The sequence below is a fragment of the Melanerpes formicivorus genome, unplaced genomic scaffold (genome assembly GCF_026170545.1).
Source record: "Melanerpes formicivorus ecotype bairdi unplaced genomic scaffold, bMelFor1.0.p_v2 SCAF_2, whole genome shotgun sequence".
NCBI lineage: Eukaryota > Metazoa > Chordata > Aves > Piciformes > Picidae > Melanerpes > Melanerpes formicivorus.
This window is the reverse complement of record NW_027142354.1, coordinates 53,902,203-53,920,882: the sequence shown is the minus strand read 5'-3', so window position 1 is coordinate 53,920,882 and position 18,680 is coordinate 53,902,203. Positions and strand designations below refer to the sequence as shown.

Genomic DNA, 18,680 nt, shown 5'->3' with positions numbered 1-18,680 from the left:
TTTCAATATACTCCAGCACTTTCTCTACAGCAATTTCAGATTCTGTTAAGTGTGAATTTGATCTCTGGATAATAAAATTCAGTGCACCTGTTGAAGTGTGATGTATGTAAAGTTTTTTCTGCAGGCAAAGCAGGGTAGGTTATAGTCCTTACTGAAAAAAAAAAAAACCCTAACCCAATATGATGGCCAGATGTAAAATACAAGTTTCTTGAGAAGGTTCAACTGAAATGGACATTTCCCCTCCCCCCCCCCCCCAGTTAGTCACCTTCAGTTTGCTCTTTCTGAATCAGCTCAGGGAAGAAGCAGTGTGCCAAGGGAGGTCTGAGCAATTTTACATCTCCCTCCTCTTTAGCATTTCAGCATTCAGAGTAACTGTAGTGTTACATGGCACCATCCAGTACACTGGCACAAGGAAGACCACTGAATTGCTGAGACAAGGAAAAGCTTAGGAAATTTCAGCCAAATTCCCTGCTTTGCCAGCAGCTATCTAAGCTAGGGGCAGTAATGGAAGGCAGCCAAGAGCAGTTAACTACTGACAGAGCTACATTATTCCCCCAAGGCCAGTAAGAGCTGTGCAAGAAATCCAGGAAGCAGGTAGCGAACCCAAACATGCTGCCATAGAGACAAAAGAAACGGCAGAGTATTGTAACTGATCATCAGCAACATCAAACAGCTTTGCCATGGCAATTTCACAGGATAAATTCATGTGAAAATAACTCTAGTACCTGCATCTTTCTGGAGAGTCTTCTCTATCTTTCCTTCGGAACTTGCTGATGGTATCATCGATCGTGCTTCCAATTTTGTCACTCAGCTCACCTAACTTATCACTGAAAGGAAAAGCTGGCTTTTTATCCCATTCTTCATCCCATTTTGACTTGGGTTCAGGATCGTATCTTTCACCTGTGTAAAGCATTAAGATAAGAAATACTAAACATAACAGGAAAAAAAACTGAATGCCTGTGGTCTTTCTGGACTCACCCTCCAGCCCCCCTGCCCTACATACATCAACCTCCCAAGTTTTCAAAGCAAACTGAAAGCTCCCACAGTGCTGAATCAACACTATTACAGCAAGGCACAGCATGTAACGCCAGTCATTAAGTGGCAGGGATGCAGATTCAAAGACTTTTGTTTATGACAACACCACAATCTTAACGCACTGCACAGTGCAGAACACGAGGAAACTGTCGGACTCTGCTGGAGAAGCGCAAGAGGCACAATCAACCCTGGCTGCATAAAGCAGCTTACCAGACATGGGATGTGCTGGCTGTGAAACGTCACTTAATTCATGGTATTCCATTCTTGGCCAAGCCATGTGCTCAGAGGGAAACCAAAGATTTTTTTGGGTTTTTTTAATAGACTGACATCTATCAATCCATAGAAGCATGGTACCAAAACACTGGGAGGCCTAAGTGTGCAGTGCATGACAACTTCCTGTTACTTCTTTTCTACACTCTGATTAAAAAAGCCCCACTCATTTTGAATGAGATGAAAAGAAGAAAAGGCAGTTAAGCAACTCACCTTTTCAGCAGACACTGAGAACCCTGGACATCTCCACTAAATACTAGCATCAAGAAACTGAAGCCAATTTTTTTTCACCTAATCAAGTATTTAAGATGTCCATACTGCTATCTTAGCTTACAAACAGCTTTTGCTGTACAATCTCATTGAAGTTTGAAAAAAAAAGAAAAAAGACTTAAGCCTGGGTTTATTTATATGCACCCACTCAACCTGAGTTTAATTTTAAAACCCAAACCAAACCCTCAACCCACACCACTTACATTTTAACAAAGACTTAACTGTCAGAAGCGCACACAGAGCACACTCGACTAACTTAGATTGTGGTCTTTGATCAGACCTTGTGCTGAAAAATAAAACCACCCAACACAGCTCAGGGTCTAGACAACACTTCTAGGGAAAAAAAAAAAAAAAAAGGCATTTTTTGAGCCATCACACCCAGGAAACAAGGCATTTTGTTTTGGTAGCATTCAAACATGTGAGCCACTAGTCGAATCTTTTTTTCCCCCACGTAAACCAAGTAAAATCGAGTCGTAGAAAGGAAGAATGGTGAAAAATTCATTACTTCAAGTTACATACAAATGATATTATAGCTCAGGAAATGTTCAAGATGTACTCAATTCAGCTATTTTTTTTTTTTTATAAAAAGAAAATGATGGATTCCAGCACTGCAGGGTGCAGCTTCTCAGTCATATCTGTCTAAAGATACCATTGACCAGAGGATGTATTTTTCTCACTAAATAAGTACAAGCCTCCAATTACATTTATTTAGACCCACAAAGGACAAACTTTTTCAAAGCAGAGAAACAGTCAACAATTGGCAAGATAACCCAGCAAGCTCTTTATCACTGAAAAGGCAGAAATTGCTCAGAAATGTACTACTGTTAAATTTTGCAAGAGAATAAAATGGCCTTATTTCAGTTTATGTCAGGCTTTCAAGCATTTTAATGTAGACTCCATTAGAAGGCTTCTTTGAGTGATAGAAGTTTTAAAATTAAAAAAGAACTCAGCATATTCAAGGGAAGAAAAAGTTAAAACTCTGCAAATACAAGCATTTTGTGTTCAAATAACTAAAATATTTCTAGGTTAGAAGTCTGACCTGGGGAAAAGTTAGTATTGTGCTGCTAGAAGGATTTTTCCTTCTTAACTTTACTTAGCAACTGAAGGGATAATTAAAAATCCTTTACTCTGAAAATGAAATCCAAGACAAAGGAGATAGTCCTTTAAATTAAGAAAACTTGAATGATAACTAAAGAGCATATAGAAAAAGACTTCTACCTAGCATACCAGCATAGATCACGATTCTGTATAGAGCAAGTCAAAAGATAAGCTCAATGAAAGAACAGAGGAACGTGTTCTTGAAAGTACAAATGAAGTGACTCATAAGTACTTCCTCATAGGAGACCCACCAGATTCTAGGCAGGTAGCAAAAGCCTAAAAGAACGTAATAAGACATATCCTGCCATGGAGATGGAGATGTTCAACCATTCTGTACATGAGGAAAAAGAGAGAACAGAGGGAGCACAGAAGTTACCTGCCCAAAACACAAGAGAGCAAATCTAAGTTTAATGTTCACACTGAAGAGTAAAAGGAATACATAGCACCAGAGGTGGACAGGTGAATTTTAGGTCCTGCACAGTTGCTACTCAGATCTTATACCAAATCCTTCTCTCAGACATCACCGACTCTAGCAAAGCAGAGCCTTATGCCACTATGGCTTTGGGACTCATCCCTTAACCAAAGTGGCCAAGGATTTATTCAAGCCAATGAAAACAGAGACATCAAGACTGATAGCTGAATCACAGATGTAAAAGCCAGTTCAAGCTCAGAAACCTATAGCAGGGACTGAGGAGCAAGGAGGAAGCTGGGCACTTGGACTTGATAAGCAAAACACAGTACTGGTTGTGTGCCCTCCTTAAAGACAAACTGAAGACATTACATCCTCTAAGGCCAAGATCTTACAAATACAGCATGCTGAAGATCCAAATAGTCTGACATGAAGAACATCAGCTGCCTCAGCAAAACAGGCAGATTTGTTTCTGGAAGCAAGGGTACCACAGATTACTGCTCAACAGCATTCAGGTGTGGTTTCACTCGGTTTGTATGTTTTTAAATTAAAGTACCTCAGCAATGAAGGTCCTGTTGCATGAACCAGATCCCAGCTAGATGCAGGGCTGGCACCTTGTGCAACAGTGGCTGACATCTGTGATGGCCAGATTCTCTTATTTTCAGAATTTTGAAAATCTGGTGGCAAATTTTCTGATTTGCTATGACAGAGCCTCTCCACAGGCAGCTGCAATTCCCTGCCATTTAGGGATGAGCACTGGTGCACCAAATTTCTAGCCCACATACGGGTCTGCCGCGCAACCAACATCAAGCTGCAAGCTTAGTCTGCACTAAGTAATTTGATATTACCTCCGGGAGCTCTCCTTCAGAAAAGCACATGGGACCCACAGTACTAACCAAACAAGATTTTAAGAAAACACACAAACTGAAACAGTAACAGCTGTATTGCTAAAGCAAGCTCCATCACTTCCAAGCTACTTAGCACATACATTTAAGGTCAGATCTGGCTTACACCAGAATCCACACAGATATCTTTCAAGTGCCCAAACTTGGGAAACCAAGAAATCTAATGCCACATGGTATGTACATTGTTTAACCCAAACAATCTTACTGCCCTACAAGTCCTAATCCAGATTAGCCTATGGTTCTGACAGGGGTTAGCAGGAGCAGGTGAAGCAATTCCTGTGCTGTGGTGGATGGCAAGTATAATCACTTTTTTGCTTGTCTTTTTAAAGACTAAAAAAGTCCCTTAGAAATATGGGCACATATCTGCTTCTGCTACAGCAGCATTCATTTCACAATGAGGCTGCCTAGGGATAAAAAAAAACCAAAACCCAAGACAGCTAAATTTTGGCAAAGCTAGTGCATTAATATCATTTGTACAAGTTTCTAGATAGTTACTACCTAAAAAAGATTAACTTGAAGATTTTAAAAAGCAATTAATTTGAATTATGGGGGAAAACCATGCAAGATTTCTGTTATAACAGTCACACTGATGCTTCAAGAAAAAGCATCTAAAGGAGCATCTAAGAAATCCTTTATCTGTATTATCCAAGCCAAGTTAAGAGTGGAGATTGCCAATCCTTGACCAAGGAAGTACTCACTGTATCTGAACCCTCCAACACTGTCTGAAGAGACCCCAATGTATTTGTCTTTGTTCTTCTTTGCTTTCTTCCTCTCCTCCCGAAGACGATCGTCATCTTGAGCAAATTCAACCATTTCTTTTACCTTCTGGCGTATGTTTATACCTTGGTCTTTACCATTTTCATCTGCACAGGGTATGTAGGAAGAGGGGGACAAAGGAAAAAAAAATAAATCAATCAGAGGCAGCAATACTGAGTATCACACCCATAAGAAACCCTGAATTATGAATGCAGCAGTCAGGGAAAGATCTTGGGGCTACTAAGGTTTTGCTACATTTGTTTAAAAGGGACCAAATATTTTGTCTCCACACAAGTTTTCATCCACAGATGAACAGCAGTTTCTAAATACACCATTCAGTGAGAGCATCTGCCTGCTGCTGAAACACTGAAAACATTAACAAAGACTCAAACAAAGATTGTGGGGATTTTTTTTTTAACCCTTTAAAAACGCAGCCCCTTTTCCTCAGTCCATTGTTTTGCAAGTTTAATTGCAAGAACTCAAGCCTCCTTGCAAAGCTGCATTTCTTTCTTTTTTTGCTTTCAATGGGATGATGCACTACAAGCTAAGTGTGCTCCTCTCCCAGCCTTTTTCACATTCAAAACACACACTGGCTTTGCTGTCTTTGCACTGTAAATATTATTTGGTGGGAGGGAAAAGGGGGAAAAAAAAAAGAAGCAAACCCCAGCTTCAAACAGATGTGTGTGTTTTGGAGCTCTAACCTTTTCTTCCCATATGATTAAAGCTATTCCTTTACGGACACCACAGGGGACCAGTCTCTAGTGCATATTTTAATATAAACCCGAACACTCATGTTGTGTTGGTTCTGTTGTTATTAGCCAGTCTTTTCTGCAAGTTCTTGTCTTCACTAATTAATACTCTAGGGTCCCACGTCTTGGATTCTGCACTCTTCACACAACTGGCAACAGTCACATTCTAATTAGACTGGGGAAGCTTCTAAGCTGGTTCAGGTGACTGACAACTCCAACTACTGTTTTAATTTGCTTATAAGATTTTTCTATTGCTCACCTACAAAGTGGTAATTTTCCAGGGATCGCAAATCATAAATGTGTTCTCTGGCACTTGTAACAACACGCTCTGATCCATTCCTTATGAGGTAAGCTAGGAGCAGCAAAGACTATAAAAATACAAAGCACCTTATGATTGCATGAACAAAAGCTCTATCTTCTATTTTTAGGGGAGGGGGAAAAACAAAAACAATCATCAATGCAAGACCAAACCTCCTCCCTCCCCAAATTAGTAATCAGTCATAAAAGTAGTAACACTTTCCTCTTTAGAGAAATACTTATGAGTTCACACACACAAAAAGAAAACCCCAAATGTTTTCCCTACATGCACCTTTGGCTCTTGAGAATATCAAAACTGATTTTGTCAAACTCTAATTTGTTATTACCAAATCACAAGTAGTTGCCTTCATCAGCTACAGCTTATTTCATAAGACAGCAATAGTAAACTGAGAGACAAAGTTGACCCTGCTGAATAAAGCATTTTCTTTTACCTCTTTTCCCCTACAACTTTCCAATGAAAAGCAACTCCTACAGACATTTAAGAAGCCTTCTGCAGGATGCACTGGATATACAAACCTGCATTTCAGGACAATTTTAAGCAAGCAATAAAACAAGTGAAGATGAAATAGTACTTCAATTGCAATGATTTTTAGGTTGAGGATTTCTATTGAGGGGAAAAACAAAGAAAAAAAAATAGGAAAGAAAAAAAGAAAAGAAAGACAAAAAAAAAAAGAATTCACTTTCTCCAAAGTAGTGCCTTTATCAGCTAAAACTATCATATTTCAACCTACCCAAACCTGATAAACAATTCCAAGCAGTCTTTATAACATTAAGTAGCTATGTGTGATAGCATTAAATATTAATTTATATTGTACTTTAGGGAAAACAATTACTCTGAATACAAAACATCAAGCACCTGTGAAAAGCATAAACCATGCCTCTGAATTCATTCTGTCTGCTTACAAAATCCTGGCACCAAGGAAAACGAAATATAAGCTAGTCCAATACATCCATTCCAAAAAATGAGGTTAGATTTGCATAATTCAGTGAACACTGAACACCACAAAGTGCAACGTGATATAATCTTAAGCAAAAAGTTCCTGTGCCATACTAATTAGCCAGAGAGAAGAAGAATGCAAACGATTCAGGGCTGTTTTTAAAACAAGGAGGACAAAAGCTTCACATAGGATCTGAAAGAAAATTTGGTACTGTAAATTTTTAGATCCTTGTGAATTGGCAGAAAATTAGTTTCCTTTTTATTTCAGGTACACTTGAACTCGTTCAAAAACATTTTCCTGATAGCACAATAACTCATCCTCTGCTTCTCATGAAGCACCATAACAACTCCTTTGGGTAGATTCAAAATGTGCATGCTACTCCAGTTCCTGAATATCAGCAAAATGTAATTGCTCCATTATGTTCGTTAAGTAGCACCTCAGACACACTTCTACACCCAAAAATGCCTTTACTTTTTCTTCTCCCACATAAAGCATCTAAAAGACATCTTTGAATTATCAACAGAATTATAAGGCATATAGAGAGAAAAAGTCTTACAGGTTGCTAGTGGAGTAAGTGATAGAGCAGTATCTAAAAGACAACACTACATCAAACAAGCATTCTGTCCTTCATAGACCAATACAAAATCTTGAACACTTCCAGACACACCTTATAAACTCTCCTCCAGTTCTTTTTATTGTCTTTCAGCATTCGAGTCCAAAGCATGTTCATAAGTTCTGGAAACTGTTCATACATAAACGTAGCCCTAAAGAATTAAACAAAAGGAGTAAAGATACTTAATTCTCCCCGGTTTGCCACAACAGCTTGCTAAGACTCAGGGCTGACAGTAGATGGCAGCCTTGATCTAAGCCCATTCGTATTGGATGACTTTCCAAGGGAAAAAGCTATTCCTATTTCTTACTCATAACAGAAGTCATCTACATAGCAGCACTACAAAAGAAGAAAAAAGTAATTCTAAAAAAAATCTGAGGCAGTAAACGAATCTTCACTAATTTATAGTGAAAATAATGCTTAACATGACTGTAACTAGTCAAACCTGACACTTCCAGACTCATTTTAACTGAAAATAAAAAGTTCAAGGAAGAATTTGATGTCTTTTGCTTCATTGAAAAAAGCCACAGGAAAGCAGGTTGAAAATAAACACTCCAAGAAAGTGAGATACATTTGAAGAACTGGGAGGCCACATAAATAAAAAACAAATATTTTCACTTCATTTTGTTTGGCAGTTTCCAATACAGTCCAAGATCATTCGTTAAAAGAATAAGCCTTTATTTACAGCAGCTTTTCAGCACTATCAGTCAGCATGCTGTAGAGTTGATTTAGCAGCAAATTTCACGTTCCTGTATGAAATGCACCTTTCTTTTCTTCATCACTGAGCCAAATTATCACTTACTTGGCAATCTCTCCCATGAGCTGCCCTGAAGGTCCCCATGGATCATCATTGGTTGCTTCTCGAACCTTAGACTCGATTTCTGAATAATTCATAACCACATTGGTGCTGCAAAGGAAAAAAAAATTAACACACATGAAGATTAGCATCAAAACTAAGAAACGCATGAAAACTTAATAATGACACCAGTGCGTAGCTCACTTAATGAGATACCTCTACAGGGTGGGAAAGAAAACATCTTTAGTGCAGAAGTTACCCCGAGGACACTACACAACACATTTAAGTTATCCTTAAGAAGGTTTTACTATTCTATTAGTCTTCGAGAATATAGATGAGAAACCAGGGATTACATTGCAGCTGGATTCAGTCCAGTAAAAATGGCTTTGGGTCAAATTAAAATCCAAGCTCAATCCCCAGAGTCAAAGCTGAGAGCTTCTCCAACTAGATATGGTTTGCTTACAGGTTTGTATGGTCTACAGTTATTTGCAAGGGGCTTTATAACTCAATCAGAAACACGTTTTTGATTTGTTTCCCCCCCTTTTTTTGGAATGGTGAATGCTACAAAACAAACTCAGGAATACCAGCACCAGGTGTTACTCAAAAAAAAAACCACAAAGGAAAGAAAGGAAAAACTAAATAATAATAATAAAAAAACCACACAGAAGACTGAAGCAAAGAGATTCACTAGAAGGTGTTTCCTAGTTTGAATTTATTTAATTAAGGGAAAACAGTAAAAGAAGAAAAGCTGCAGAGCACTCAATTATGACTGAAGCCACGCAAACACTGCAAGGAGCTCAGGCTGTCTCTACACAGAAAAACCTAACCTGGAAAAAGGAAGCAATTTTTCTGTATCAGTTATATTAAAAACAGTCAACATGGGATTTATTTAAATTTTTTATTGAATCTTTCCAGCTGGGGACCTTCAGCTAGAAGCCCAGCGACTTCCTTTGTGCCCCTAGAAGCATCCAGATACATTTGCTAACACAGTTATTTTCGTCACATCTTCAGGTAAGCAAAATATATTCATTGAGAGAATCCTTGAAAAGAGCTCTCTAGTTTTGGAACAATATAGCACACAACATAATGAAAACATCAGTAAGAGGAAACCTAGTGGCCTCTGCTTTCCCTCCTGAATTTGCAGGGTATCAAAATTATGTGCTTACACCTATTGGATCAAAAGTTTGAACGCTCACTTAACTGTTAAAAGTACATTATACAACTGGTTTCAGATGCTAAAAACCCTGTTAAGTTGACTGTGTACAACACAAACCATCACATAAAGTCTAACTGATTGAACTGCAGGAAGATCTAAACGATCTTACAATACAATGTGGCAAAGGCATTTGCTGCTTAAAAGCCTCCTCTGGACCTGCAAGGACTAGAAAAAACAAGAAACCGAAAAAACCCCACTATGAAAACAAGTATTAAGATGCTTAACAGTCATCCCTCTGTCCATGTAGGAGTTGGCACAAAACACCATTCAAGCAATACTCAATCAATTTTATTTGGCATATGGATAGCAAAGATCTTGAAACTGGGAGTTATGAGCAGCAGAAACAAGAATGAGATCCCCTTAAGTCTGAAAGTGGACACAGAAGGTAATTGTTAAAACAGAATAAAACTCCTGGACTTAATCTTGGATTCTCAGCATGAGAATTCCTGCTGTCAGATCCTGATGTATGATTTTATTCAACTTTGTGTCTAAAAGAGAGTGTAAGCTACATGACTGAATAAATAATCAGCAAGCTAACAGAATCTATCTATATTAAAAAAAAAAAAAGAAAGGTAGGAACACAGCAGCAGTTAGGAACAACAGCAATTAAGGTTTTACAAATTCCTTTATGCTAAACACACCTCAAGCTTCTGTTCCTGACATTTTCTTTAGCACACAGACAAATGTAAGCTCATACCATCTTTATTTCCCATATGCATGGAACGCTTTAAAATAACACGAGCCCAACGCGACAGGCTCCAGCGCTCCGCAGCTCTCAGCACACTGCTCCCCTTGTCCCGAGCAAGGAAAGGAGGGAGTTGAATGGAAAGGTTCTGTTTGTTTTTACAACCCCTCCGTAAGCGCTTGGTTGAGAGACTTGATGGAGAGTTGGGGAGGAAGCATAAAGCGAAGCATTTCCTTCAGTTCTTAGAGCAAAGAATTTCAGAATGAAAAAAAAGGCAAGAAAAGATGCAAACTTACCGGACCGAAAAAAAGAAAGGCAACATTAGGTGTGGAAGAGCTTGAAGTGCATGGCTTCAAGGGCATTGGGGTTCAAAGGGGGAAAACAAGGGAGAACAAGGGGAATGAAGTAATGCCAAAAGAAAGAAGAAGGTGCAGTTGAAGCCCTCTAAGCACAGAAACACGCTCTATTTCTATCAACCCTGCTGCGGTGAAGTTCTTGTCCGCAGTAAGCGGGAGAAAGCTCTTTGTGCCTTTAGATCTCATCTAGGCATTTGTAAGAGAGTTCCAAAACAAAGTATCTTTAAGCCACATTTAATTCAGCAACAAATGTAAAGTTGAAGGGAAAGGAAAAAAAAAAAACCCACCACCCTTGTATAGTTTGGCATCATTCCAGGTCACTTAAAAATAACCATTTCTAAAAAGGTGGAAATCCAGTTTTATTCTTCCTTTCCCATGTTTTCTATGGCCCTCATTCCATGCCCTACCCATGATTCCTGTGACCCCTGCAACAACAAAATAATTTACGTCCAGATGTGAAGGGAAAAAGTGACTAGCTTGATTGCCAAGACTTCCTGTGATTGATATAAATTTAATATCCGAGGACACTTTCAGACACCAGAGGGGGCACTCTGATTAGTTTACACTGGGCAGCTTCCAGGGAATCGTGCCGGATCGCATGGACGCGGTCTGCTTTGCCAACAAACCGACGTACAATGCTCACGACAGACAGAAAGTACCTTCACAGCCAGTGTTTAAGACACCCTGTTATTGGTGAGGCTACATTTGGATTTATCCCAAACTCTTCACTGCAACCCTGCACAAGTGAAATCTGGTGACAACCACGTTTACAGAAACTTCTGACACGGACAAAAACATTAAATGAGTGTATTTTGAAAGTCACACCCAAAATAAAAGGCATGGCAAATAAATGAGTTAACATTGCCACCAAACTGTTGACTAATGTCAGCAGATAATTTTTACTCTTTATTGTACACCTTTAAACTTATTTCAGTATTGTTTCTTTTACAAAACCCAGAACTGTTCAGAAATGCCAAGAGAGGGCACTGTCACATCTCTGTGAAACAGGGAGCATGGTGACAGTGAGCAATGAGAGCACTCAGCTTTAAATCTGTGTATCTACAGGTTATAGCAACACTGACTGGGCAGCTGAAGTCTGAGACCAAATTCCTCCACGTGAATAAATGGACATTGCTAGTGAAAAGCCAGTGGGTAAGAATATCCAATCACTTCCAACTGTGTCAGACAAGAAGACAAACTTCCTCTTCCAGGAAAAAAGTTGCAAGATTTACATGCATTCAAAATATGTTAAAATACAGTTTATAGAAACTGAACCACAGGTGAAGTACTTCCAGTATTTTAGGGGCAATTTTGCCTGCATTTTTCAGAGAAAAATACTTCAAAGAATGCAACCAATTTTAAACAAATTTTATTGTAAGTTACATTTTCAGATTTGAGATAAAGCTGTCATCTGGATCCAAGTGACACATCCTGCAATGTGCTAAAACCCCAGAAATAAGCAAGAGGCAGAGAGGAAAGGAATGTAAGGGGTGAAGTACTGCACATACCTCAAATCTGAGGTAAAAGTAACATTTTGGTGGTGTTAGGGAGAGCAAGCAGACAAGCAAAGGGGACAAGACACTTTCCCACATGAAACTAAGGGAACCAGAGAAGTCAAGATCCACCCAATAAAAGTTTAACGAGTATCTGCCACTTCAGCCTTTTCAGTTTCAAGTGTGAAAAGCATTTTAGCTTGCAGGCATAAAGTACTCAGACTGTCCTCTGAGCACTATTCTTTGAAACATAGAAATGAATGATAGCTTGTAGATGGTCTGCTTTAAGATAAAACCTTACAGACTGAAAAACACTGCACAGGATGACATACTAAAAATAAGGCACATTGTAAGAGGGGTCCTGTCTTTCCACTCTCTTATCAGTAGATACTAAATGCAACCCACATAAACACCAGTGAGTAATAAATACATCTGTGGAAAACATCTATGTGTGGTTGATTTCAGCACACTCCAGTACAAGGCTCTAATAGGCATCTTTTGGCTACTCTGCTCGGGCTTCTGCCTTTACACAGCAACACATGAGTCAAGCTACTAAAGCTCAGGACAGTGAGGATGAGGTGCACTCTGCTCTCAGCAACACATCAGTGCTTCTTCAGTACATTTTCCATAAAACAGACAAAATAAACACTGACAAAGGCAGCTTTCCTCTTCCAGACTAAAAAAAAAAAAACAAATCACTTTGATGCCAGGAAATAAAATCTTTGTATTTCCACCCAGCATTCTATGAAAAGAAACCTAAATAATCACATCATCATATTTGTTCCAGAGTGAAGATTTTTCATTGTTCAGGACCACAAGGCATTCTCTATAGATTGAGATGCTGTAAGTAAGTCAGCTCAATAATCTGTTAGGAAATTATCATCACCTATAAAATACTACACAACTGCAGCTACACTGCTTCTAGTAACAGCTTTGAACTGGTAACATTACAACCAGCTTTGCTGTGCCTGAACTAATTATTGCACATCAATCATTGCTGGTTTGGCACTGGGAAAAAATCCCTCTCCTCTATCATACCCCTTGAATGCCTTGGAAACATGGATGCAGAAACATGAACATAGCAACAGAAATGAGTCTACTGCAGCTAATCTCTACTCTAAAATTAACCACCAAACTCTCAGGTTAACACTCAAACAATATTTGATAACATTGATTTACATACACTACCAGGAAACCTCTTAAAGAAGGTGGTGCAATTTTTGTCTCTGTTCATTTGATTCAACACTTTGGTTAGACCTCTGGATGCAGCACATAGCCCTAGTAAGAGTAAACAGTTTAATGTCCATGATACTCCCAAAAGAACATCATAGGCATTCTACCTCATGCTCCCCAGCATCTTCTGTATCTTCCAGACTTTTTCCATGGTCAGTGGTGTTCTGTTCCCTCATCGCTCTGACAATACACTCAAGTGCATCCAAACACAACTCCTAAAAGAAGCTTAAGGGTTCACTGCTTGATTTTGGGAGCAATATTCTTTTGAAGAAAGCATTCCTAAGATAAGTGTTCAACAGGAAAGATACAACCCACAAAGTTTCAGATCTTCAGATGACACAAGAACTTAGCACTTCATATTTATGCTCAAATAGCAGCAGAGTCTTCAATATGCAGAAACCTTTAAAGTGCACATGCATGTGAAACTGCAATAAAGAAAAGCAGGTATTTATACATCAAAGAGTAAAAAATATCCATCCATCCATTCAGAATGGGACTCACTTTAAAAAATATCCATCTATCCATTCAGGATGGAACCTACTTTAAAATGTATTAAGGAATTGGGAAGCCTAACAGATCTTAGTCGATGTATCTGCACAAACTTGAAAGCCTTGAATATGCCCTGGGGCAAGAGTCAGACCACTCCATTAAAAGCACCATTAGGATTAGAGTTGCTATTGATGTGGGTGGTGTCACTGAGGACACGAGTACAATTCTGGACATTAGATCTACAGAAGATTTGTGAAACGCCATGTCTAATCTTGTGAAAACTAAAATAAACAGAAGTCACAGAGAGGGTACATTACAACAGTTTCTTTATAGTGATGATAAAGATATTGGATTGGACAGGGTAAGCCTAATTAGAAACACTTCTCAAACCTCTGGGAAGCTGCCCACTGTGCCAAGGGACTAAGCAGCAGGAACAAGATACCTGGTTACCCAGTTAAAAATTTTTTTCAATGTACATTTCAAACCAATTACAATATCATGTATACATGGGACTCCTATGTGCATAATATTATGCCTTTAACTATTACTCCAAGGACATCGCTGGATTATGCACCTTCTGTTTTCCTTTTTTTTAATTTTACAACTGGGAACACTAAAATACTAAAAGCTGAGATGAGAAACTTCCTACATTTTAACACCATTAACAGTTTCCAATGAGACACCATTCTGCAAGTATCTGTTTAAAGACTAAGCACAGAAGGAAAAAAGCCCTGAAAGTCAAGCATTGCACACGTGGATGTCTACTGCACACAAAGCCTGAGCATTTATGCTACTCAAACAGCACCCCTAAAGAAATGACATCTTTTAAAGAGAAAAAAAAGGTCTCTTTGAGGGGAAGGGATCTGGGTGAACAAAGGACAACAGAAACTGTTACTGTATAGCACAACACAGTACTAAAGTCGGTCAAGAAACAAATATTTTAACCTTTTGTTATTCAAGGTGCCAAAACAAACACGATCATTCTATCTTTTAAATAGCTTAGCATTAACATTTCAACATGCAGCCTCCTATAATAATACTTGAAGCTCATTCTTTCAGTGATGTTGTTGGTGACTTCTTAATTTTTAGAAAGCCTTCTGCACATGTCCTATGATTTTCACAGTGAATAAAGGCAAAATGAACTTCAGATTTGCTCCACGATGGAACAGATGTTACTGCCTCAGAATAAAATCTCGTCACCTCACTTGGTGACATAGCAAAAGAGATTTTTGCACTAAGTCTCTAAAGTGCACATAGGAAAAACACACAAAACAGTAAGAATACACTTGTGCAGCTCTGTGTTGTGCTTCTTAGATTTAAAAGTGAACAGACTGCATTGTCCAACCAGAAAGAACCACAAACGGCATCTGAAAAATAGTGAAGAAAGCATCAAGCATTGATGAAGTCTGCTTTAAGTCTAACTGAATAAGGAAAACCAAAAGTGGCTGGTTTACAGATTTGTCTAGCACATCTCCATCTAAACATTGCTGTGATTTCCATGCAATAGCAGACAGATAAGAGCAGCAGCGCTTTCTCATAAAGATGGTTTGCTATCAGCATGGCAGTAGCTTCAAGTAAACCTCTGAACAAAGGCAGCAGTAAGTTACATCTGGAGGCTGAGCTAATGCTCAACTCCTACAGCTGAAGAGCTGGCTTTGTCTTCCAGCAGCTTATTCGCTCCTAACAGTTGGGCTGTCTGCTGCCTTTCAGCTGAGAAGCTAGCAGTCTTCCACTACAAGATGAGACAGGGCCCAGCCAGCTATTGTTCATCTCATCCACGGTGCATGTTTTACAAATGCTACCCAAACAAAACAGCAGCAATTTATTTCCAGATTTACCAAAAATCAGTATGAAGTCTGAAACCGCAAAGAAAAAAAAAGTATAGAGTAGCTTTGCTTTTAGACATTTGAGACTGCATCCATATTTGGGTTTTAAAAATGAATGAATGCACTATAAAATAAACATCAGGAGAAGAGATAAGGCTGATCCTAGAAACATTTTCACAATACAGTTATCTATAAGACCTCTACCCCAAGACACAAATGCATTTAAGATGGAAGCCTTTGGAGGGAGCACCATCCTCTATCTTCACCATGAAGTCATGCATCTAATCTGTTTTTAGAATCTAGATTAAAAGGTTCCTGTAAAATAAGACTGGAAAAAGATGGAAAGGTTTCTGAGAACGCCAAGAAGTTATTGTAATGCTAAATGATCAATTTTTAAGCTGTGTGCAGAAGTTAGTTTCCACTACTGAGAGCACATAGTAAATAAAAACCCTTGCCTGGGTACAGGCCACATCTTCCCTGCTCCCAGGTGTGGGAATCTCAGCATATATTAAATTGTTAATTAGTTTCCAGAAACATTTTTTCCAATTAAAAAAATCATTTAATACTTATTCATCTGGGCATGAAATACTTTCAACAAGCATTTGAATTGGTGAGCTAAAAAAGAAACGATCCCAAAGCACACAGCACCACCTCCCAAACCAGCAGGGGCCAGCACACCATGCAAGGAGCACCTCCTATAACGGAGCATCGTGCATTAACTCCGCTTATTTCCATGAGCATCACTTCCTTCAGGCTCTGAGGTATTAAAGCTGATTTGAGACAAAGTCAAACCAAAAGATATATTGCAGCACCATGTTTCACTGCCCTGTGACAGCCTGTCACTCCCCTTAGAAAGCCCAACATGCAGGCTGGTTCATAGAGAGCAGAAAGGTACCATTCACTCACCTGTTTTCCCAAACAACGTAACTAGCATTCAAGAATTTATGTACCTATGGTTACTTATGTCAGAGAAAAATATATTAATCCTCTTCAAAATAAAGATGGTACTGGTCTTGCCCTCAGTAAACTCATACATTATCAGCCAGCATCCCTCTCCTTGCCTGGTGAGAACGTACTAACTAAAAAACATGTAACAAACTTAATGTATTTTCATTTTGCTCCTGTCAGTAATGTCACTTTTGTTATAAAACATGCAGCTTAGATTTAGAGCCTTACAGATGAAACATATGGATACCAAATATGAAGCCAGCAGTCCACATTCTACGAAGAAACAGATGGGTACCCATCTGCCAAAATGCCTGGTGAAATACCTCAGGTTACCCAGAGGTAACAGTGCAACATCAGCTGAGACTTGACTGTTTGAAGTTACTTTTTTAAGCCACTCCTCAGAAGCATTACAAATATGACACCAGTCAGTTTGGTGCATGAATACCAGGTATTACTACAGACCTTCTATGCAAGTTGCAATATGCTCTAACCAATGACACCATCTTCATTAGGGTACAGTAGGATCTGAAATACATTTTCAGCTTTTCAAGTTAAGTTTCATAATTTATGTGGCAGATGTGCAAGGCAAACTGCACAGAAAGAGATAAGCCAAGAAAAACATCCTGATGGCCACAAATGAATTACGACTTGTGGGAGGAAGGAACTATAAAGCTATTTCCTGTGCCTTACAACTTCTAATCACAAAAGACTACCAAGTAAACAAGATAACCCAAAATCCAACACACACACACACACACACTTTCAAAAAGAACAGAGACTTTAAGAACTGAAGCCTGTTACTCAGAGGATCTCCCACTTAAAGAAATCACGACTGCACAGCACTGAGGCCTTCCCTTTCAATGTTTCCTCCCTCTCAAAAGTTACCCAATTGCAGCTTGTTATATTCTTAATGTTTTTGTAATTGCTGTGCTACAGCTGAAGTAGTTTTTACAGATGTTTGGAACATGAGGCAACTAATTACATGGTAGTTTTAAAGCATATTTATGCAAGGAATGAACACTTTAACCCCAAAGTTGATTTAAGACTCATTTCATCTCTCCTATTGCAGACTCCCTGCAGCATGTAAGTGTCGATCTTTTGTATACTTATAGAAAACCATTCCTCGTGGTTTACACCAACAGATACATGGTTGCTTCAAATATCTTTTTGTCAGCAACTGTAGTGTAGCCATATGGGGTAGCAGACGACTTCCCAAACTCAATGGATTTGACATTTTAACACTCTTGACTGTGGGTTTGTACCACCTCTACAAACAGTATTTCTTCATTTAAAGCCCAGGCCCACTTCCCTTACTTTCCCATTCTTTAGGGCATGTTTTGCTTCCAAACACCCATTTTAATTCTTCAGTTAGCACCCTCTAAATGATCAGATGATCTTCATTTCAAATATATGTACCTACAGTTCCATTATTAATGGCTTAGTAAATTGTAATTCTGCTTGTTATGCTTCATTCAACCTTCTTTAAAAGAATCATAGGTTGGAAAAGACCTCAAAGATCACCAAGTCCAACCTGTCACCCAACACCTCATGGCTACAAAACCATGGCTTCAAGTGCCACATCCAATACCTTTTTGAGCACCTCCAGGGATGCTGACTACCACCTCCCTGGGCAGCATATTCCAATGGCAAACAACTCTTTCTGTGAAGAACTCTCTCCTCACCTCAAGCCTAAAAGCCTTTAAAAGGTGACTCACCAACATAAAAGTTGTACTCTAGCAAGCAGAATTAATCAAAATGCTTCCTTTCCACTCACACTTTAAGAAAACCACAACAGTATTTTCATTTGTTTTCAGTATTACTTTTTAAGTCAAATTTTTAAGTTCAAATTTTAGTTGAAATTAGAGTACAATTATACCCACACAAATCTGATTAATCTCATGTGTGAAAACAAATTTCACAAACAACTGGGGAAAGAAGTTGCTTTTGAGGCAACATTTGACACTTTAGAATAGAATAAACCAGGTTGGAAAAGACCTTCGAGATCATCACATCCAACTTAGCACCCAACACCATCTAATCAACTCAACCACGCACCATGTGCCTCATCCAATTTCTTCTTAAACACTTCCAGTGATGGGGACTCCACCACCTCCCTGGGCAGCACATTCCAATGGCAAATCACTCTTTCTGTGAAGAACTTCTTCCTAACTTCCAGCCTAAACCTCCCCTGGCGCAGCTTGAGACTGTTGGTGGTTGCCTGGGAGAAGTGGGGTAGGTGCAAGCTAAAACAGCAGCCCTGGTTGTGATCCAGACAGAAAG

At 38.9% G+C, this 18,680-nt stretch overlaps 1 protein-coding gene across 1 annotated transcript in view; it reads right to left on the bottom strand.

Annotated features, from left to right (window-relative positions):
* CLINT1 (clathrin interactor 1) overlaps positions 1-18,680 on the bottom strand; it is a 51,250-nt gene that overhangs the window by 18,220 nt on the left and 14,350 nt on the right. The window contains exons 2-6 of the mRNA XM_068161443.1: positions 8,161-8,265; positions 7,416-7,512; positions 5,752-5,860; positions 4,686-4,850; positions 726-900 (exon numbers count right to left, since the gene is read on the bottom strand). Coding sequence (XP_068017544.1) covers positions 726-900; positions 4,686-4,850; positions 5,752-5,860; positions 7,416-7,512; positions 8,161-8,265 — 651 coding nt within the window. The remainder of the gene's footprint in view (positions 1-725; positions 901-4,685; positions 4,851-5,751; positions 5,861-7,415; positions 7,513-8,160; positions 8,266-18,680) is intronic.